A 22,933-nucleotide genomic window follows, 5' to 3' on the forward strand; every position below is an offset into this window, starting at 1 on the left:
TTATTTTTTTAAAGTAGTTGGTTAAGGAGGAGGAATGAGGAATATGTATTCTGATATATGGGATTTATTGCTGCCCCTCAGCGGAGCCCCGCACCTGGAGCCCAAGCAGCCACCAAGGCTGGTGCCTGGGTGGGGTGGTGGTCCAGAGCACCCACGAGTGCAGTGGGGCCAAGGAGTGTGCCAGCATGGGAGAGCTTGGGCACCTCACTCCCGGGCTGGTTTACTTTCTTCACTGTCCAAATCCTCCTCTGCATACAGTGCATCCCTGTCCTCCTCGTCCTCGTTGTCCTCGTCCTCGTCCTCCTCCTCTTCTTCCTCCTCCTCCTCCTGAGCCAGCAGCTTCTTGAAGACCTCGTACTCCTCTGGGGTGGAGTGGGCCAGGCTGGCCAGGAAGTCCTTCTCCGGGAGCTGGAGGATGTCCTTCAGTTTTGGGTTACTGGTTTGGGTCTGTCCCTTGTGTGGGGTCTGGTAGAGCCCCCGGCGCTCCAGGAAGATGTGCCGGTTCCTGAGCTCGGCAAAGGGCATTCGGAAAAGACGGGCCTTCACCATCTCCTTCTGCTGGACCCCCATCCTGAAGTACACGTACTGCGGGTGCGACAGGGTCTTTCAGGCAGGGCGCCGGGGCGGGTGCCCGCCAGGCCGCAGGCGCTCCCCGCGGCCGGCCCGCCCGGCCCCTCACCTGGAAGTGGTGGTGGAGGCGGCGCGGCTCCTCCAGCAGCACGGCGGGGCACGTCCCCAGCACCTCCCTCAGCTGCTCCGCCGTGAAGAGGCACCGCTCCCGCAGCAGCCGCACCGCCGCCGCCATCCTCTTCCGGGGCACGGTGAAGAGCTGGGGGCAGCGCCTCACCGCCCTCTGCAGCTGACCTGCGGGCACCGGGGTGAGCGGGCCGGGGGGCGCCGGCGGCCCGGCCCGGCCCGGCCCGGCCCCCTCCCCGCGCCGCCGCCCTACCTCCGTCGAGCCCCAGGCGCCGCAGCTCCCCGGCGCGCCCCTGCAGCCGCTCCGCCGGCAGCTCCAGCAGCGCCGGGCTGCGCTCCAGCAGGCCGAGGGCGGCCTCGGCGCTCAGCCCCAGCAGCAGGAGCTGCGCCGCCGCCGCCTCCCGGCGCCGCGGGCCCAGCCGGGGCCGCAGCCCCAGGAGCCGCCGGGCTTGCTCCTCGCTGAAGCCCATGGCCCGCAGCCCCGCCGCCTCCCCGCAGCCGCGGCGGGGGCACGGCCCGGGCGCGGCGGGGAGGCCGCGGGGCACCGGGGCCCAGCCCGCCGCCGCCCGCCCGCAGCCGCGCAGCAGCCGCCCCGCCATGGCCCGGCGCGGGGAGGAGCCGCAGGGGCCCCGCCACCGCCCCGCTCCCCCTGCGGGCGGCGTCTGAGAGCAGGCCGGGAAGCCTGAGAGCGGCCGCGCTGGGCCGTGAAATGGCCTTACGTTAACGCGCGTCTCAGTATTGTGAGTTGGTTAAAATTCTCTTTATGGAAGTCTGCTTTCCTTTCCAGTATTCTTTGACCCAAAAAAAAGGGGGGGAGGGAGGGAGGGAAACCCTACGTCATGCAGTTCTGTGTCTGCTTTTGAGGCATCCTTTGTGCACACAAACTCCCATCCACACGCAGAGGGCAGTCAACGTTTATTCGTTCACTTTTCAGAAAGAGTGAAACTACATGTAAAAAGTAAAAACAGGCAATAAAAATACATTCTAACTTATGACCAATTTAAGCAAGACATTGAAATCTTCGCCTCTCAGCTTTAAAACACATCCTGTATAAGAATAATTCTAAACAATTATTAGTGAGAAGCTTTTCTAGAAGAATCCCGCCCAGGCAGAGCAGCCCTGCCTACCACTCAGTGCTGAACACCAGATCTTTCTACAAGAGAGAAGCAGCAGCAATCTTTCTGCAAGAGAGAAGCGCTTACAATTAATTCCTGTTGGCTCTTGAGCGTGTCCCCTGTAGTAAGGGAGTTACTGTTCCATGGGGTGCTGTGGAGAGGGATGGCCGCAATGGCCCAGAGCTGAGCCCTGGCACTCCACAGCTGCTGCTTCTTCCCAGCAAGGATCTGCACGCTCACAGCTGGGACCATTCAAGCACGGCTCACTCTCCATGCGTGGAGTGGGGAGCCTGTCTCTGTGTGCATGCTCGCTGGAACTGTTTCGGAATCTGCTGCTTTCTAGGGAGAAGGACAAGCAGCGAGGGGTGATCCATAGGTCCTGCTGGACAATGGGCACGCCTTCAAACCGAGCACATCTGGATATCAGCAGGTGACCTTCTGGTGAGAAGCATCTTGCTAACCATAGCTCAGTCTTCTAAGTCATTCCTGTGTGCCTGGCGGGCCGTGGGTGGAAGAGAAAGCCTTCAGAGCAATGTCTCACCTGTCTCAGCAGAGATGTACACCTCTTCCCAGCTATAAGCACCCAGGTTCACAGGCTGCTTCAGCCAACAATCCTCTGCTAACATGGCTAGAGTTGTGCGCTGCTCTGGAACAGGGTGCAAAAGCCCGGTGATGAGATCCATGAGACCTGGGGAGAGACAGCAGTAAGAGGAATGGCTCAAGCTGTGTTTTAGGCATGCTGGGAATGCAAGACATGGTCCGTATTCAAAGAATGCAGATTTTAATTACAAGTCCTCCTTGTTAATCCCTTGTGCACTACTGTTCTCCCACAGCCTTTAGTCATGTGTGCTCAGCTCTGGGAATGACCTGAGATTTCCAGGTTGGGAAAAGAGAGAATCAAGAGCAGAGTTGACACCGACGAGGACAGAAATAGAAACAAATGCCACAGAGGCAACCCTGGCCCACCGCTTCCAAGCCCAGTCTTCTCCTGCAGTCATCCCCCATTTGATCTGTGATTAAAGGTGCACTCAGTGTTCAGGGAAAGCTTCCAGAATTTACCAGTCTATTGCGGCACCCTGAAGCCGTATAACCACAGTGCTCCCAAGGACCCCAGAGGACTTGCTGATGAAGATTGCTTTAGCCTGATGTGCAATTAGTTTTCTATACCTCCAACAGAAAACAAGGCCAATGTATCTTTCCTGTGAGGTCAAGGCATACAATTAATTTGGAAATGATAAATTAACACATTATCGTCCATCCCGAAAGTGACATGGCATTGATTGGCAATAGTTCAAGTGAGGTAAAACTTGCATTAGTGTTACATGGGTGCTATTATTGATCTTAAAGTTATCTACTAGAGCGAACCTTCCCATCAGGCATTATTTGTTCTGGTTTTCTCAGGTATAAACCTCACTGAAGCTTCACAAGCTGATAGGCTGGGTCATCGTAACAAATGAGAGGCCTGGAATTTGAAACTAATAACACATAGGGCAGATAGCTGTGTTCATCGCAGGCATGAAGAACTGCAGAACTTGCCCATAAAGGATACCTCAGATAACTCTGCTTCAGTGAGCAGCTTTTAAAATTGCAGAGCACATTTGGAAGCACTTTTTAGTCTTCCCCTTTATTTCCGGGGAATAAATACCGCGCATACTTTCCCAAGAGATCTGCTCCTCTAGAAAAGCAAATAGGAAAAATTCACCTTTTGACACAGGCCGAGGAGGATTCAGGACAGCTGCCATAGCCTCCTCCAGCTCGCAGAAGGGATTCTCTCCCAGTACTAGGGTGTAAAGGGTGACACCAAGTGACCACATCTCCAGCTCAGGGCCATAGTACCTATGCAGACATAAACTTGCATAAACTCAGACTGCAAATACGTAATTGTGTGCTAAAGAAAGTAAAAAGAAAAAAGGTGGCTGATAGCCCTTATTTCCAATTTTTAACATAAGAAGCTTGTGAGAATTCTAATAAGGTTCTCATGTGTTTTTGAGAAGTCTGTATTACACTTCTCCATGAAAGAAAAACAACCAAAGAACGGCTGACCAGTTTTGGTTGATGAGTATGTATAATATGCACCTAGACTTCCACACACATAAGCTGGTGACAAGAGAACTTAAGCCTCCTCCTTCTCCACCATAAGCCAAAAATATCAAGTAAACATTTAACTGGAAGAGCAGGCACTTCGGTGGAATCCCATTTGCCTCCTCCCATCCCTTTCAAAACAGAAGTTACTTGGAAATAAATATTAACTATCTAGACACCATCTGAGAAAAAGGGTCAGTTTCTTCACATAGGAACAGGCTGAATTCCCAGGGCAGCGCTGCTTCATCTTCCATCTCATGCCCAGCAGGGATTTCCTCTCCTCCTTGCATAGCATTTTCCCCCCTGCCCCATTAAGAGGAGCTGCCTGAAGGACCCACGAAAACAGCTGTGAAACAAGAGCAAGATAACATACTTGTACGTACAATTAATTTTTACACCCCTGTGATGGGAAGGCTTCCCTCCAGGAGTTTGTGTGAGACCACCAGCCTCCACGTAAAGAGCACTCGGAGAAGGAGAGAATAGGGAAAAGACAGCTAAGATTTGGGCAGCACGTCCAAGATAGCAAGACAAGCTGCAAGGGAAGAACCCTTGAGTCCAGAGGAGCACAAAAATCAACGGGGAGATGAACAATGGTCAAACTGCAAAAATTCATACAGGGAAGCAAGTAGGATAGAAGGGAACAGACGAGATGAGAGTGGGAGAAGTATAAAACCCAGGCATGGGAAGGAGCAGATGTTACACAGCAATACTTGCTTATACCACCTCTCTAAAAGAGCAGTTTTTGGTAGAAACATGTCAGTGTGTTCATATGCAGGTATGAAGAGAAGGTTAGCAAGCTGATGTACATATTGTGAAAGATTAAGGAAATAGGACACATTCAAGTCACAACACAACTCATCCAGACTCTTCTACCAGGCTGGAAATTACAATCATAGGCTTGTTCTTGAACTCAGCTCTGCAGTAGGACAAACATTAGTACAAGGCTTTGCAAAACACCTGACCAGAATAAGAAAGCCTGTCGACAGACTTCGTCAGAAACAACTTTGTATGCATTCAAACCTTTACAAGTAATTTCTGTCACTGCAAGTGCCCTAAATCTCACTGCAGTTTTCCACAGTTAGATACTCTAGCAGAGCACCAATGGCAAAGCAGCTTGGCTTCTATATTCCAGCCCTGCACATGCATTTTTTTGGTGTGATGGACACAAAAATTACTTTTCAGAGGGTGACATACGGTTTGCCAGACAGCACTTCTGGTGAGCAGTATTCAATTGTCCCACAGAAGGTATAAAACAATTTGCCGGGTTCCAGGTATGCAGCTGAACCAAAGTCCACTAATTTAATTGTGAAATCTTCAGCAATGACAATGTTTTCATCCTTGATATCTCTGTGAAGGATGTTTCTACAGTGGAGATACCCAACAGCTGATACAAGCTGAAAGAGGAGGAAAGAACTAGGTGTTACTACACAGAGGTGTCCTTCTGGACAATCTACATAGCATCACAGAGTTCCAATAGCACGTTTTGGCTTGTTTTGACACTGTATAAACAAGATACAGATCCTGATTTTGGTAGCTGGAAACGAACTTGGGCATGCCGGTCAGCATTGCTGCAGTGGGTGTTACAACGCTCTTGGGAGAGAGACTTAAAAAAGCCTTTGCTTGCTTTCCTCTCACAAATGTGCAGGAAGATGGCATGCTGTAGTCACGATGCACTTGTTTTTTTGGTTAGAAGCATCAGAGCTTACTGTTACAATCCTGCAGGTTACTCTATTTTTATCCCAGCTTCATTTGGAGGGTCCTTTGATTTCTCCAGAAGGATATTACTGTGTGCCTCCAATACTGCAGGATGACAAAGCATTTAAGAGTGATGTTTGGTATAAATAATACAGTCACTCCTAAATTCCATTCTTCTTGCTGCACGATTCATGCTATAGTGCCATAATTAAGAATAACATCAGAATTATATCACCTTGGTGACAATCGTGATCCCTACCACAATATATTTAAGCAAGAAAAGCAGATGGCTGAGGGAGAAAAGTTTCTATTTATAACACAAAGCTCACTCTGCAGAGAAATACTGTACAGGTCTGAAGTAACAAAGCACCCCTACAAACGCCAGGTTGGTTTAGGAAAAGGGCTTATCCATCAGAAGTCTAAAGGGACCATGGACTGCAATTTGTGAACACACACTGCACAGCAGACACCGAGAAGGTGAATCACTTTGGCTACCACCTTCCATCAGCACCCCCAGCAAGGGGAGTGTGGACACAGCGGTGGGTTACCATGTGCAAGGTAATTCTTGCATACCTTAGAGCAAGGAATTTACTCCAAAACACGTGAGGGGGAATTACTTGAGGACTGCTGTTGTGGTTGACTCAATGAACAAAGGACAATTCAGCTCTCAGGCGAGCTCCTGACTCACAGTAAACTACCTTGAGTATTTTGCATTATGCCACGTTAAAATCCAAGACAATTTCTTGATTTTAAATTCCTTAAAAAGAGGAGAGCCCTTTAGCCCCATAACCAATCTAAATCAAGCATCTATCTAAGTGAAAGCATGGCTTTTAGTGAGGCTTGGGGCAACTTCTGTGCACTTTCCTCCTTCCACAGAGGAAATGTGACTGCTACAGGAATGGGCATCCAGGTGATAGGGGGTGTGTGCTGCTACAGTCACAGCCAAGAGGCAATGGCTCTACAGGAAACCCTCATATGAAGTAAGGTCCTGTAGAGGTTTCTTTGTTACAGGCTTCTAAGTAAACCTTGAAAAGGTTTCTGCAGGTAGCAGTTCAGTTAGCTAGAAACCAGCTCTACAGAATAATGAGGAAAAGTTCTGCAGGTATTGAGCATGACTGATTCAGCATGCCTGCTGATTAGCCAGTAATTCTTTTGAGTGAAATAGGGTCCTGGTTCTTATATTAACCAAATCTCACCTGCACATAGCAACTGTACATTCCCAGCTCTCACCTGTCTGAATATATAGCTTGCTAATGGCTCATCCAAGTTAGGCTGATTATCAATGAATGTAAAGAGATCCAGACCAGATCCATGCTTCTCCATCACCAGCTGGAAGAAGTGTTCATTTTCAAATACATCCAGCACCTATAAATAACACTTTTTTTAATAATGTGCTTCACCCTCAAACTGCCCTTTTTTTTTTTTTTTAAACAAACACCGCTCTCCTCTTGGAGATTTAATCAACGTATATTACAATCTTTGAAGTCTCATTTCACTAAGCACAAATGTTTCCTGAAAAGACAGCACAATTAAAACTGAGAGCAGAATTAATACCAAGAGGAATTCTCTTTCTGGGGGAAAAAAAACCAAAACAACAAAACCAACAACCCCAAAACAAAGAAGAGTAATCAAGATATGTATCCAGATTATTTACTGAACTAGTATACGTTCAGATGTGACATCACACTTCTGAGATATGAATTGTATCATCTTGAAATAATGTACAGGCTTTTTTTCTGTTAAGAGTCACACCTTCAGATCTATGTTTACATCGATTGTTTGGGGTAAAAGTGTCAAAGCAAGCAAGTCTGCTGTAAAATACCCTCCAAAACACAGCAGGACAGGTGGGTTCCTTTCTTTCCTGCAAAGGTAGATTTAATACAGGACACTTCCTCACTCCTGAAGAGTAACACGAGACACCAAGTATTCAAAGTTCAAACTGCATTCACTCCGAGTTCACTGTACCTTAATGATACTGGGGTGCTGCAGCTTCAACAGGATTGCAATTTCTTGAGTAACTCTCCCCAGATCAGGATCATCTACCCAGCAGTCCTCAAGCACCCTCTCCTTCCAGATGAACTTTACGACAACCTAGACAGACAACAGAATTCAGCATCACCTGCAAAAGTATGGCTTTAAGTGTTTGGTAAGTTAATTTCCAGGAAAAACATTAGTGACTCATATTACTAGAAGGACAGAAGTAACCTAATGTGCATTGCTTATAGTATCTTATAGTATCTTAGAAGCTAAACGATGCACAGAAATGGAATATATCTATTTTCTTTTTATTGATGCTCCGAATTGCAAAGGCTTTGACAGGCCAGTTCTCTTATCAACCCAGTTACAGCAGTGGTGACTTCTGGCATAGGGCTGCAGTGGAGGGAAATGAGCACTTGACATCCATGCAGAGAAACATGAGAGCTTGCCACTCAACACCCAAAATACTTCTGCTGATAAAGAGGAGGGTCCCATAACCTCAACATGTCTACTCCACATTCTTGAGTCGTGGCATGGTTGAAATTTGTCATTCTCTTTAGTAACGGAAGACTAAAACCTGTAATTCTGTTAAGCTTAATGTATACTTCTTTCAACAGGTTAAATTAGCTACATGGTCAGACTTACTCTGTGCCTGTTGTCTTAGGTAACATTCATATACTACACCAATGCAAACATTTTGCTGTCCTGTTTCCATGAGGTTAGTGATTTCAGATTTCTGTTTAAACAAAGGAAAATCCCGATCTACCAAATATCAGCTTTTAATAGTGTAGTGTTGACAGAATACGAACACCTTAATCTTTCAGTTTATCCTAAATACTTATTGCAATGAGATCTAAAAGAAATATTTAACCTCCTGGTGATCTTTCTTGCCCCTGGCAGTCCAGACAAAGCCAAAAGATCCTTTGCCAATAAGATGGAGAGTGTTGTAATTTTTTGCGTATTCTCCCTCACATGCCCTTAATCCTTCAAGCTCTTCAGCTCTTCGGGAAGTCTCAAAAAGTGAGGTTGATCTGATGGACTAGGTACAGGTAAAAAAACATCACAAGAAAAAAAATGAGCAAGCCACAGAATCATGTTTATACACACCTGCAAGAATAGCTAAAAGGAGTAAGTGATCTTTGGTTTTGATAGCAAGAACTGTATGTTGATGTAACCACCATACAAGACAAGTTAAGTCAACAGTCAGCTCTCAGCAGCTACAAATACTGCTTAATTCAGAGAAAGGTAAAGAAAACAGAAACATATGCACCTTAAATGCTCACACAAAACTCTCTGTGCAAGTAGGAAAATGAATTAATTGTGGTCTATCACCAAATGATAACTTTATTTGATGAAGAAAAAGTAGGTTACTTCCAATGTTGTAATTTTTCCAGGTAAGTGTATTCTATATGGACAGAACTAAAAAGGTGCTGCTTTAAGCCCTGTCTATAAATTTGGCACTTTCTATTTGCCTCAGTAACCTAAAAAGAGTTAGTATATTAAATTACCAGTGTTTACCAAACTTTCTGGCAATGCTGGCAAGCATTTCAGTTCTGTAGATTGGTCTCTCAGCAGACACAAAGAGCAAACAAGTTCAAGGCATACCCTCCTAAATTTTAACACCCCAGTAAAATCCCTAGTAAAGAAACGTCACATGCCTTCCTACCAAGGCCTGCAACACTGCATGAGAAATTAAACACAACAGAAGTTTTTCTTGCTCTGAGGATAGGACTTGGGGTTGTTTGTCTCAGCAATCATTACGTTTCTCCACCAAAGATGGTGTCCAAAATGCATGACAACATCTTCACGTTATACATAACATCGAACATCTTTAGATGTTATATAACATCTTTATGACATACTGAGAAGAAACACAACAAATCTCATGGGGGCGTTTGTTTGGAATAGTGAAATTTGGAGTTATACATGAAATGATCAGAACTGCTTGTCTTTCAACATACATGTGCATGTACATGGAAGATGATTTTCTAAAAGGTAAACAAGAGCCGCCTTATTACTCAGCTCTCAAAGGTCTCATAAAAAATATTCCAAATAGCAAGTTTTGCCAATAGCCAAGCTTTTCACTCAAATATCTACTTTATCTTCCAGCTCACTGATTAAAAGTGAGACAGGAAAGAAACTACATCTCTAATTTGCAGTACATTTCAATAAACAGCAGCTCCTTAGAATCTCCTGTAGTTTGGAACGGTCACCACTATATGTGTTACACATGTGATACTTAAATATGTATGTACTTCTCTGTTAAGGTCATCATAAAATCCAGCTACGTAAAGATCTAGGGAATGCATACATTTATTCAATGGATCTAGAAGATCACCATTAGCTATTTCAATTGATCAAAGATACTATTGTCCTCTACAGCCTTGGTCAAAGTACTGTCAGTTTTACACCCCACTACTAACTAAAAAGCAGGCCTGAGCAGTTCTGTGTTTGGATTTTATGGCATTGACATATACCTACCATTCAGCTATGCGGTGTTAGCTTTCTGAACACTATCCCAAATGCAGCATCTCAGGAGGCAGCTAAAAACTGCAGTTTTCTTTTGTTGACACAAGTTAGTCAAGGGAAGTTTTCAGCCTAGTATTTCCTTTTTAAATAATGTTGTGTCATTGGTGCCAGTGTGATTGCATTCGTTTACAAATTAATCTCACCACATTGGTGCAGACTTCTATGTAGATGTACTTAAACCAGACTAAGAACAAATTTTAAATGAGGTGCTTTCATTGTTCAGACTGGAAAGGTAACTACACTAAGCCAAACACACACTACTGGAAATGTTACAAAATAGCAATTTGAAACATTTCTTTTGACATAAAAATAGGGAAACAAAGAAACAGCAATATCCACCCACCACCTCATGACATTATTTTAATTGGAAAAACTTTTTGACTTTAGCTTCAGCTTAACAGTCAAACAAGGAGAGAATTATACAATGGTAGGATTTCTTACTTCTCCAAGATTATTTGTGGAAAGATCAGCAATAGACTGGGCAGAGCTTGCTAGACTGGAGAGCAAAAGCTGTCTCTTTGCTACAGCTTCCTTCTGGCTCTGTAGGTCTTTCACCACCCAGACACAGAAAAGTATGGCGTGGCCCTGCAGTTCTACACGTTTCACTTCAAAGAGTATACCTGTAGAAACAGGTGAGGAAGTTAAAATGGTAGAATGAAACTTTAGTGTTGAATGAGACAACAGACATTTTAGGACAGAATTCTGAGCTCTTAACAAAATGAATTCCTCCATTATTCATTTGAGGAACACCTACTCAGTAAGGAATCATCAGAGGGGCCAACAAAAGCACAGCTATTCTAGAGATACTTGGCGGCTACCTCCATAGTTCCCACCCACCAGCAGAAACTTTTGTCAGTGTCTGATTGTGATTATTAATTTCACATCGTTATTCTAAATTACATAAAAATGAGGATTTTATACAACAAGCCACAGTATCCAACTGGAGGAGTAAAGGAAACATTCCATTATACAATTTAAATACAAGTTTTACAATGGACTTTATATTTTCTGTTCAGAAGAAGTTATCAGGTTCAAATCTTTTAATTGTGTTTTAAGAATATTTCTGACCATTCAGTCTGGATTAATTTCTTAGTAGCTTTGTATTTTATACAACCTGCTTTTCCAGTACCTTCTGAGTAGACTTAAATACCATTTTTTCTTCCTGGATGCTACAGCTTCTTCCTTCCTCTCCACTGTGAGCTTCTAAGCAGAACTGTCTGCCTTCTGCAAAAATGTGGGTGAAAAAGAGCACCCCAATAAAAGTTGTGGGAAGGGGAGAAATAGGTTTAACTTACTTAATTGTGAACCATCTCTGTGGCAGCAATTCCCAGTGTAGCTGCCTTCTAGAATCTCCAAGGTCAAAGGAGCTGCTGGATTCAGCCTTCCTTCTTGTTTCACTGGGGTCGATGTTACTTTTATCTCCATATTTTGCTGCCCATGCAACTGACAGTCTTCTTCAGGACTGCCTTTGCTTTCCAGTGGGTTTCTGTTGAAGTTGTCCCCCACAGTCTCTGCAAGAGTTTCAGGCTTCTCAAGAAGTGCTTTGGAGGATTCCTCAGAGTTTTCTACATGCCTTCGGGAGGCCAGCCACCCAGAACCATCTTCTATGGCAACACCATTCAACAGCTGCTTTTCTTGCCCAGTTGAAAAGGCACTGTTTTTCTGAGTTAGCATATTGCCTACAGCCAAGTCTGCTGCATTAGTGGAGGATGCTCCTGCAAGAGCTGCAGTAATACCTAAACAATTGTTTGAGTTCTCCTTGACATCAATATTCAGACCCAGTACCTCAAGACCAGAGCAAACACAGTTCAGCTCAGTGTCTGATTCTTTAACATCTTCAGAGGACGTGGCAACTCCTGGTGCAGAAGCACTGCAACCCATTTTATTTCCTGAGCAAACATCATGGATAGTATTTCTTCCATTTGCAAAGAAGGATGAAGCATCATTTAGCAGGCAGTTTTCAACAACAACATGCTCAAGGCTGGAATGTTTTGCATCACACATCAAGTTTGTTTTTGACAGCTGCCCTGTAACCATGTGGCTTTGAAAGCCTTGTTGGTAGTCCAGTGTTGCCCCAGACAATGGTTCATCTATTGTTGGTGTTCCAGGTGAGTTACAAGTAACATCAGAAGACAGCTTAATTGGGCCATAGGATGCAGTATCTAGATTGCCTTCTAGTCTAGAATAAACAGGCAACCAGGCAACATTTGCTGAAGAAGCCTGTTCCCAGGCATCAGTGGAGTGCTGATGCTTCAGCATTTCATATGGTAATCTACAGACCTGCTGACAATTTACTTCCTTGAGGTTTTGATGACGAACTTGTAGTTGGTTAGGCAAGATACTAGTCTCACTGGCATTTTGAGTCTCAGATGCACCAGATACTGCACTGTCACTGCTTTGTACTGTAATCTTCATGTTCTGACCTAAATCCAACTGTTCTGAATCAGATGACATGGGAGAGAGCCTTGCAGAGAGCATCTTTTCAGAATTATTTGATCCTGCCATTTCCACTGTTCTACACTGTTCCACTGCTCTCATTCTGTCAAGCCAGGTTTCAGGATAAGGCTCTCTATGGTGGGCTGACAGGTCATTGGTAGCAATGCTGTCTTTGCTGCAAGGATTCAAAGTTATTAGTGATATCATGATGACAAAAGAATGAGAAAACTGTCATACTGTATACAATCCACTCTTCCATTACCATGGTCACTGTTTAAAACCTGCACCAATTGTTTTAAGTTTAAAAGAAAAAGGCAGAAAGCTGTTGGCGCAGGCATCCAAAATCCTAACAAATTCCATCTTGGCCAAAGAAGAGCAGGTACACTCGAATGGCACTCTTTCCCTATGGATTATGTCCTTCTCTAGCTTAATTTCTAAATATATATCATAGATCATTCACCACAACAAAAACCCAGTACACGTGGCAGGATACTTCTAGTCTTGAGAACAGAAGATCCCTTGTCTGTCCAACAGAAGATGGATGTCCCCATCCATCAATTTAACCATGGTTCACTGAAGCCCATAGCACAAAGTATTTTACAAACATTTCTATTACTAAAAATGCGGAGTAGAAAAACAATCCATGCAGCAGAGCACTTACAATCCAATTATGACATGAGAGGCATAAACCCAGGAGAGCACAAGGAAACAATGAGACTGTCAGTGTCTTTAAAAAGCAGCAAGAACTGTGCTGTAATAGTCTATATATTAAAAAGGGCAGTAAATATTTTCTGAGGGTTAGAATTGTTAATGTGGAAGGCTTAAAATTTAACTTAAGATAAGCCATGTGCATCATATAGGTACTTGTGCAGAACTTCTAACCTCCTAACAGGAAAAAAACCTGAAAAGGTACAATAAAAATGGCTGGACTTAAGTAACACAGTACCCTGTTTTAATGGATGACCTGACAGTTACATCGAGTGCTGGAAGGAATAACATTTAGAATTCATTCCAGGTAAGCTAGCTTCAGTGCAACACCAGCTGGTGGTGGATACCATGGAAGGAGATAAACATCCACTGTTTCTGATCTAGCAAAGATAGAACTTAATTACCTTCCCTAGCTTGGGTGAAGCATTTGGTCCCCGTTAGAGATGGAACGCCTATAACTTTACAACTGTAGATTGTACAGATCTAAACAAAAATCTAAGGTAGGCAAAATTCAACCTGTCTTGCAAACAGTGCTCAGATTCTAAAGAGAGCAAAGTGTGGAAGGCTGTTATTACACCTTCCCACAGACATCATAGAGGTGAAAAAAACAGTTTTTGCTGATGATTGCCACCATGGCTCTTAATTTTTCAAAGTGAATATGCAGTCCATGAAATGCCTACCTATTAGAAGGTGTGGATGCCACTGCAGGAGGTGAGAGAGTAGAAAATAAACCAGTCCCATTCTTTTGTTTAGTTTCATCATGTATTAATTTGTCATCTTTGTGTCTTTGTTGCAATTTCTGCTCTTCATCTCTTGACAGAAGGCTTGCTAAAGATGCAGCCAAGAAGCTGCTGTCTGTACCAAACAAGAAACAAAACCATACCAACTTAGCCTTTTTTGTTTAGGCTTCAGAGACTACAGTGATTAAAAACAATCTTGGAACTGCCTTGGTCTGTCTCGTCCCGAAGGAATTGAGTATAAAAGACTTGATTAAGGCAAAGTGGTGCAAATGTGAGCACTCCACTCTACTTCAGCCTGAGAAGTCATCACATGCAGGAATCTAAATGTTTCAGGGCTGCTAAAATTTGCCTTCCTATCAAAGCTCTTGGACAAGTATTAGCCTTCTGGGTTAGCTACTTGGATTGAAGTTCAGAGACCTAAAAAAAGGCCAATGACCATACAAAATCTGGAAATAAAGTGATCATACAAATAGCAGCAGCAAAAAAACCCCAAACCAACGAAAACACACATACACTCTCCATTCCAAACACTTAAAATGAAAAGGTTTAGACTGCATTTATATAACTCACTGAAATTGCAAAACAAAAAGTATACAGTCTAAATATGTTTAAGAGAAAGAATAAGACAAGAACTTCCTTCCTTCCCCAGTGACAACAGATCAAAAGAGAAAAACATAAGTTTGTAAGATGAAGCAAACTAAGTATTGTTAATGAGTGAACAAATCTAGACTTGAATCTAGAAACATCCTTCCATTTAGTAAAGGCTGAATGCCAACAATGCTTCCTCACTAAAGAACTGAATTACTCCTAGATTAGAGGCATCACTTCATCAAAGAATTACCTAAGAAATTGCATACTGTCTACTAACTCTTCTTTGTTCCAGTAGTGTGCATTGGTTTCAATGCAGATTTGCATTTCTAAGCAAAGAAAAGAGAAAAAGAAAACAGGGAAAAAAAAGAAATGAAAGAGACAAAACCAGCATGAAAGATCTTTTGCAATACAGATGAAAGTATGCACTTGCTTGTGTTCTCTGTTTTGGGCAGAGTTAGCTGGAAAGACAGATTTGGAGACATGAGGCTTCCTTGCTTCTGTTTATTCCTGTTGTGTTCAGAGAAATAAAATTTTGACAAATTCTTTGTAAATGCAGCAAAGTGCATCAGAGGAATATGCGATGACTCCTAACTGAAACACCACAGCAATGTAACATTGAATATTAGCCAGCAACATGAACCAATTCAGAAGAATATTAGAATTCTTCCTTAAAATACTAGTCCTAAATATCTACAGTTCCGCTGCAGTACTGTCACAAAAGCTATATTTTACACGTCTTAAAATACTCAGAGATAGCCTAACAGGGGAGGGAGAGAAAGGGAAGTGCTCGTTAAATACAAAGCATTCTCTATTAACAGTGTAATTTCCAACTTGGATATTCAGTTTCATCTTCTTAGCAACAAAGAGAGAAGCACAACCTTAGGTGAACAATTCTGTTTGCCTTAGGTTACAGTGGAAATCCAATTTAAAAACTGCATGGAGGTACGCTGCTTTTACAAATCATGTTCCCATGTTCATAGGCAAATCTCTCGTCTCTATTCATTTTACCTTTGTTCCAGCAGCCAGAGCCAGTTGTATGGCAGGCAGTAACATCTTCAAAGATGCACTCACCCTCTGTCCCCATGGAGTCGTCAAGAGGAGGTAATGGCAAAGAATAGTCACTGCTTCTCTCCATGTTGTTATAGAAACCAGGGATCAGGAATGTAATGTTCTAAAACACGGAATGAAACATTACAAAGCTAAGCTGACTCTCACAGGTTGGGGGCAAATGCTAACAATCCATGTTTTTGGATCCGATTCTGATGAATAGCCAGGCAAAAGTGATCCACCTGACTGATGGAGAACATGTACTTGAAATCCATACTAGCTCCTCAGCACTGCAAGACTTAGCAGTTACAGCAAGGGAATTTGCATATCATCCAACAACTCACTCGCCGACACATGAAACACAGAGGTTTTGTGACAGACAGAAACGAGTGTAAAAGACAACTTTACAATTCCAATGGATATGCTGCCAGACGTAGCAGTCTTTTGGGAGGGATTAAAACTCCTACCTTACCTTTCCCAAGAGTTCTTTCTTCTCATAGCCGAAGAGCATTAAAGCAAAACTATCCTTGATGCCACAGATGGTTCCATCTGACTCGACAGTAACAAGACCACTGATGGTGGAGAAAACCACGACTGTAGCAGAGTAATGATAGCCTGTGAAAGAGCCTTCTTTTTCTGTCTGCGGAACACCATCTTTCTGCACTGCTGCTTGGTCCTCCTCCAGAAGGCTTACTTGCAGCTTTAAACTGAGAGGAAATGCATTACCCTCTCTGGATCGGCCTACAGCTCGCTGGATCCTGAGGTTCTAAATTAAAGCAAAAAAAACCCAAACCCCAAACAAACAGAAAATCTCTAACTAACCAAATGTTTTGTTTTTATTCAGTACTGATATAAAATTACACAGAAACATTCTCAGGAAAAAGGAGCAGGAAAAGAAAAATGAACCAATCCTGTGAATATCAAAAAAACAAGTCTGGTTTTCTAAGTATTTGGAATCCAGTGTTGAACTCCTGTGTGAATATCCTGATGATGACCAGGAAAGTCCATGCTGCAGCTTTTCAGCAAATGAGGCATTAATAAGGCCTCTTTCAACTATCTAGCTGCCTAGATAGTTGAATGCCATGCAAATGCCAACTATCTTGGCATTTGCAAGATCTGGGTATTCTTTAGACTTTCACTCCTCAGAAAGACATGACTGAAACGGGCTAAAGAATTCAAAGGAATTTTAGGGAGCTGAGAGAGACAGCATGGTTTCTTAAAAAACCAGGATTGGAAAAAAGTGTCTTTCACCAGGACAGATTCCACAGTGAGAAGTCAGGGCTTGGTCTCATTCCTAGTTAGGAAATATTCAGACAGCAGCTCCATGAATAAACAGCATACCCTTTTTCAGGGGACGTACGCTTCTCTCTGAAAAGGCTTTCTTCTGTTACATAAGGAGGGAAAAGAGTGTGCCCCTATGTTCCAAATGGGAAGGGTATGGAAGAACATGGTTGGTGCTGATACTATACCTTTGGGATTTTTTTGTCTAGAGGAGGGATCTGCACAGAAGGAATCAGGTCCTTTATGTGGAGCCCAACTACTTCTTCCAATGTTGGGTAGCCATGGAGATGGGCAAAAAGGAGGTCACATGATGTAATCTCTCCCTTGGGAAGAAAATTTATGGGACTATTTTAATTTTAGCATTTTAGCCACAGTCCACTCAATCCTTTAACAACAGTTTCTGCAAATATCTGAGCAAACGGCAGGAAGTTTCATTCTGCAGTCTCTTCATGGATACAACTACCTCAGTAAAAGCAGACATAGCATAATGCAACACTTCTCCGACATTATCATGCAGAGATCCTGCCCTTTGCTGCAGGGGAGAAGCAGGGGAGTCCAATGCTCCTCACAGAACTTTTCCTCAGCAAGCTGATCCATTCACAAGGGCACCCCTCCCATGAATAAGCAACCCCCCGCCGAACTGTCACTGTTCAAGTCTAAGATGTCCATGGGCAACAGACAGTGAATTTTAATGTGACTTGTTGAATACGTCAAGACGAGATGCATGGGAGAAATATGCACAGGTCCTGCACATGCAATACTGGTTTCAGGCAGTGCTATGCACACACTTTGTGTTCACAAACAGTAATGTGCCTGCTAGCTTTTAGACATGTTTCATTCACACATTAACTCTCACAAACCGCCATCTGATTTGATCATTAGGAAAACACTCACGTCAACCCTGAAGGAAACAGAAGCTGAAAGTCTTTCCACTGGTTCCAGCACAACCACACAACACTGGCTGTCCTTACTTCTTATTCGCCTCAGCCAGACCGAGACAGGGATCTTCTCTTTGAGACGGCCTATAATATCCACCTTTCCATAGGATTCAGAGATGTAGTCACAATTTACTAAGACTGTGGTTACTTAGCAAGAATTTCAAACAAGAATAAGATATTGAGCCAGGATATCTCCCCATCATTGGTAGAAAAACATTATTTCTTGACTACTTACTAGTTTTTTACTGGAAGAAACACAGCTTTTATATAGAGATGAAAAGGTTTGCAAATAATTCACTGATCATACACAAAATGTCATTGTTGCTTTTGTATCTTCTCTCCCTGCCTCAGGAAGACTAAAGGCATTTCCTTCAGCATAATAAATGTGCCAATCTAATACCTTGCATTTAGTGAGAAGTGCCTTTCAGAGGTGCCTTATTTAAGGGATGTCCCATGGTGTTAATGAATACTCCACATTAGTAACACAGTTCTTACTGTCAGCTGCAAAAATAGCAGTTTAATTTCTTACAGGAGAAGATTCTCCTCAAATCAGAAAATGTTTACTTATCTCATAACCTGCAGTGTTCATATCAAGCCTTTTATCATTTTTATGTGATCCTGACAGAATGGGTTTATGAATTACACAGTGACTCCTATAAAGTACTTGGAATGGCTATGGCTTGGAATTAGTGCCTTTATCAGACAATTAATTTTAATCCTGGATTTCACTGAATCACACTTAGATATTTCCCCACCCCCCCCTATCCAATTGAGGAAGATCAAGCTCCGAGATGCTGACAATTTCAGTACAAAAATAATACACCAGGAAGAATATGAGGTCATTTTCCAAGTATTTTCAAGTGACAGCTCACAAAAGCAGCAAAAGAAAATAATTTTGAGACATTTCTCATGCAGCTCTTTAATAAACAACCCCACTATAGGCAAAATATCAATTCCATTCTTTTGCACCAACTAGGTGTTTTGGCACAGACATTTCACGGTATTTGACCTACCTGTAACTTTATAATATGCACAATGCAATTTAAGATAATTTTAAAAATATTTTAAAAGACCAGACAATCTGGAACTTCTCCATAACAGGTTTTTCCATGTTAAGCAACTGTATTGATTTTATTTTATTTTTTTTAAATCTAATGTCCTTTAAGTTTTGATTTGGTCAAGTCATCATGACTATACACGTTAGCAGCTGCAAGGCTCTCACAGGTGCCCCCCAAAACATCTTTTGGCCTCTGAATTCCCACATCTGCAAACTTTTAAACCGAATGGTCCTACATATGACATAATTGCCAAATGCCCACAAAGTTAAATATATCAGGAAATTATATTGCAAATGTCAAAACCACCCCCAAAACCCCAAACGAAAGCCTACAAAAACACTGTATATGGTTAGGAATATTTCCTTGAACATGTCACGTACCACAGTTCCTGAAACCACCGATGAACATTCATCAGTTTCTATGTACTCCTCACCCACAGCTTCCCATACTTCTTGACTGGATTTGGATATCAAGCAGGACAGCTTTTGACCAATGATTTCCTGACTACTGCACCCAAGCAGCTTGCAGGCTTTGTCATTAGCCACTAGGATCTAGAAAAGCAGAAAAAACCACCAAAACAAAACAAAGAATAAACGCAGTAAGTTTTGTTAATAGATCATCATCTCCTCATGTTGTTGCTTTAGTGTCTTATAATATCCCTTCCTCTTGGTGGAAATGGAGGGGTTCTTTAAAAATCTGAATTCTTAAAAAACAGTTCACTAAAGCTTCTTATTCTAGGACATCCCTTGCCCACGCATTTTCTTGGTTAAGGAGGTTGGAGACATTGCTTTCTTTTAGGTTTCCTGCTTTCTTTTAACTGCCTACCAGCTCCAGCTTCTTGTGTCATTTAAATAATTACATCCATGGAGGCAAAACTGCAAAGCTATATTTGCAAGTAAAGCCTAGGCAGACCACAAAATTTTATCCACACCTGAAGGCATAAGGTAATCACACCAGTCATTGACATACTTAAGCCTGTGACCAAGTCAGGATTAAATGCCATTAAGATGGGTAAGCTCAAACTGTCAGGTCAAGCTAAAAATGGCACAGCTCTTTAAAGTTTTCAGTACTCAATTTTATATTAATGTTTACTCTCAGGACAGAAACAGAGAAATTCTCTTCCTCCCAATGCAAAAGGCATATTTACTGGGGCAGATAAAGAGGCCTTGTGCTACCACAAACCCATCCCAGGGTTGGCACTTAACAGACATAAGGCTTGAAGAACATTCTGCTTTCCTTTCTTCCCTTGTGCCACTTCACAGCTGAAAAAAGACTCAAGACATGCATGCTTCTGATACGGTCTTGCATATTTTGCTAACTACAACCTGCAATGGAAATAAATGCATTGTCAGTCTTTAGAAGACTACTGAGCTTGAACAGACTATAAAATGCCTTCACGACGCTCTGATTGCTTGCAGATACACGTAACAACAACAGGCATTTTAGCCTGTCTGATGTCATACAACCTCTACCAGTTACAGCCTGCTTAGTTTAGCAGTTACTACTGCAAATACCTCTGTTGTGTTGACATCCACGGTGAAGATGGCTTTGTTTGGATTGCGTGCAGCAGTTGGGAGGTGCTGGCTGGATTCCTCCACGGCGACGGCATGCAAGAAGGAGCAAGAAGCAGAACTTCCAATGGAAGTGGAGAGAGAGGCAGAAGCCCATTGAGCCCATGAGTTACCAGTTTTGCTAGTACAAATGTTACGAGCTGCCAGTGAAGACAAACAGTAAGAGCTCCATTTCTCCCCTGTGAGAAGATAAAGATCAGCTACTCAGCTATAACAGTCTACTACAGGAGTATTAGAGGAATGAATAAAAAAAATAGTTGTCAGCTGAAGCAACTGTCAAATAATCCCAAAATATATGCTTCTAGATTTTTAAAGAAATTACAATAAAATAAAATCAATGAAACTAAAGAAAACAGAAACAATTCTAACAAACATATCTTTTTGAATCACAGCCACTGGAACAATTAATTTCAGTCCGTAGGCTAGAAAAAAATTGCCAACATCCATAAGATTCAACCAGACTAGTTAACTTTTATTTTTCACTTAACATGAGTTTAAAAGGTTTTGAAATCCCTCAAGTTAAAATTTAAACTGTTATTAAATATAATTACAGTAAGTGTTCAAGCCCTTATTAAATACTGCATTAGTCAGAAACCAGTTAATTAACTCTTCACAAGACGTGACACTGAAATACCTGTGCCTACACCAATGTTTTATGTTACACAATGCCAAGTGATTGTACTAAAATTTTCAAAGGTTCTGCCTGTAAAAAACATTTCCCTGGGAAATGGCAATAGCAGAAAAAAGCCATCACTCCACTCCCAAAACAGTAAGCAGCTTTGAAGCTTTAGGAGTACTGGAAGAAGCATTATGAACAACTCATCACAAGGACATCTCTGCATTTATGCACCACATACAGTATGAATAGGCTCACCATGTTAAAAAAAAGGAAGGCCTGGATCTAGATGCATTGTAAACTGCAAAGTTCTTCCCCTCCTAACAGAATCCAGTATAATAACATCTTTCTCCTCATTGGGAAATTTTTCATGTTTTAGATAGTAATACAAGATTGCAGGGTGGTCCAATGGCAGCCAATAAAAGTTGCCCAGGAACAAGTGCAAGTGCAGAGCACCAATCCAGCAATGCACCCCCTGTAAATTCTCCCAGCCTGCAGTAATTTGTGGCTTAGATGCTTATTGAACAAGTGCTTTCTGGCAGCCACTTATTGCTATTCCCTCTAGGTTTGAGGGAGGGGAGGAGAAAGATCTGAAACCGTCTGAAACACATCACCTTCACTGCTGACACTCAATCTCAAAATACTGTGCTCACCAGAAAGAGATGCTCTAAGACGGCAGAGTTCAGAGAGCTGACTTTTCCTGCTTTTTCTGTCCCAGGGGTATGATCTACTTAGCTTATCAGAGTCATTCAAGAGAGCAAGGACTAAGCCTATTGGTGAAGGCCGAAGACCCCCTTCAGAGGAGCTATAAGCCTCGGCTGCCATGGTCACGCTCTGGTTGCCACACCACACCTAGGGAGCCACGATCTGTAACAGAAACATAAGAAATTCAGTCAGCCTTACAGTCAGGCACTGAGTCCCAGCTTGGGACACTGGCAGGTAACGATGCCTTCTAACCCAAAGCACAGCCCTGTAAGTTACAGCAAGACTGTCGCTCGTCCTTGCATGTCCGATTAACTTTTGGTCTGTGTTGCTAGTGCAAAGGTGACTCTATTGACTATTATCCTGCCCAGGTGGTATAGAATACCTGTGATCAACAGGACACGTCCACCATATTTCTGTAAGAGCTACCAAGCACCCAGCGTGCACCCTCTCCCCATTCCTGCTCGTTTTAAAAGCAAAAGTTTTGGTAATTTGGGAAGTAATTCCCAGTTTTGAGTCAGCAAGTGTAGCACAGCCTCCTCCTCTCCCACCCAGGGTGCCGCCCGCACCGTCCGCCCTCCCGGGGCTGTAGCCCTAGCTCACCGGCAGTGAAGGCCCGGTCCCGGCTCCGGTCCAGGCCCCAACCCCAGCCCCACCAGGACAGCCACGGCCACGGCCACGGCCACCGCCACCGCTCCTCAGGCCGGTCACCACACAGCCAGCGGGCGCGAGGAAGTAGGGGGCGGGACTAGGCAGCCGCATCGCCCAGTAAGCGAAGGCAGTAGGAGAGCGGCACGGAGGAGAGCCAATGGGGCGCCGGCGCGGGAGGAGGCAAAACCGATCCGGAGTCGAGGAATCTGCGGCTCCCTCCGGCCCCTCTTCCCCCCACAACCCCGCCGCCACACGCGATGTCCTGCTTCGAGCCGCCTACCCCAGGCAGCCCCGGCCGACCTGCCCCGGGCTCCCCTCTCCGGGGGTGGAAGGCTGCAAGTGGAAGGCCCCTCCGCAGGATGACAGCCATCCTCCGAAGAATGTGTAGGCGCAACGACGAGGCCGAAAGCAGCTCGTAACGCCTCAGGCCCAAGGCGCTGATAGGGAGGGAGCAGGACCCCAGCTGCTGCAGCAGCGCCTGGCACTTCGACCGCTTCCCG

General features: G+C 43.5%; 2 protein-coding genes across 6 annotated transcripts; both read right to left on the reverse strand.

Annotated features, from left to right (window-relative positions):
- Positions 1–44: 44 nt before the first annotated feature.
- MTERF4 (mitochondrial transcription termination factor 4) lies at positions 45–1,311 on the reverse strand. Its single transcript, XM_069791682.1, has 3 exons — positions 950–1,311; positions 680–864; positions 45–585 (listed from the first exon to the last, which is right to left on the reverse strand). The coding sequence occupies exons 1-3, from the start codon at positions 1,293–1,295 to the stop codon at positions 205–207; spliced, it is 912 nt and encodes a 303-aa protein (XP_069647783.1). The 5' UTR covers positions 1,296–1,311; the 3' UTR covers positions 45–204.
- Positions 1,312–1,594: 283 nt separating this feature from the next.
- Positions 1,595–22,923, reverse strand: PASK (PAS domain containing serine/threonine kinase). 5 transcript variants are annotated; one of them, XR_011326108.1, is made up of 18 exons: positions 22,386–22,923; positions 21,734–21,947; positions 20,408–20,643; positions 19,274–19,444; positions 17,792–17,932; positions 17,086–17,220; positions 16,089–16,382; positions 15,578–15,740; positions 13,919–14,093; positions 11,390–12,705; positions 10,536–10,714; positions 8,437–8,604; positions 7,554–7,679; positions 6,819–6,953; positions 5,088–5,287; positions 4,277–4,356; positions 3,514–3,647; positions 1,595–2,499 (listed from the first exon to the last, which is right to left on the reverse strand). XR_011326108.1 is itself a non-coding variant. In XM_069791677.1 (18 exons), exons 2-18 carry the CDS (start codon positions 21,903–21,905, stop codon positions 1,945–1,947), a joined length of 4,062 nt encoding a protein of 1,353 aa, XP_069647778.1. In that variant the 5' UTR covers positions 21,906–21,947; positions 22,386–22,922; the 3' UTR covers positions 1,595–1,944. The 5 variants fall into 5 exon arrangements, 4 of the variants coding, with proteins under 4 accessions (XP_069647778.1, XP_009916602.1, XP_069647779.1 ...); XM_069791677.1 differs by lacking the exon at positions 4,277–4,356 and having other exon boundaries at positions 1,595–2,150; positions 2,353–2,499; positions 6,819–6,917; positions 22,386–22,922; XM_009918300.2 differs by lacking the exon at positions 4,277–4,356 and having other exon boundaries at positions 1,595–2,150; positions 2,353–2,499; positions 15,641–15,740; positions 22,386–22,921.
- Between the last annotated feature and the right edge of the window lie 10 nt (positions 22,924–22,933).

This window comes from Haliaeetus albicilla, chromosome 9 (genome assembly GCF_947461875.1).
Source record: "Haliaeetus albicilla chromosome 9, bHalAlb1.1, whole genome shotgun sequence".
NCBI lineage: Eukaryota > Metazoa > Chordata > Aves > Accipitriformes > Accipitridae > Haliaeetus > Haliaeetus albicilla.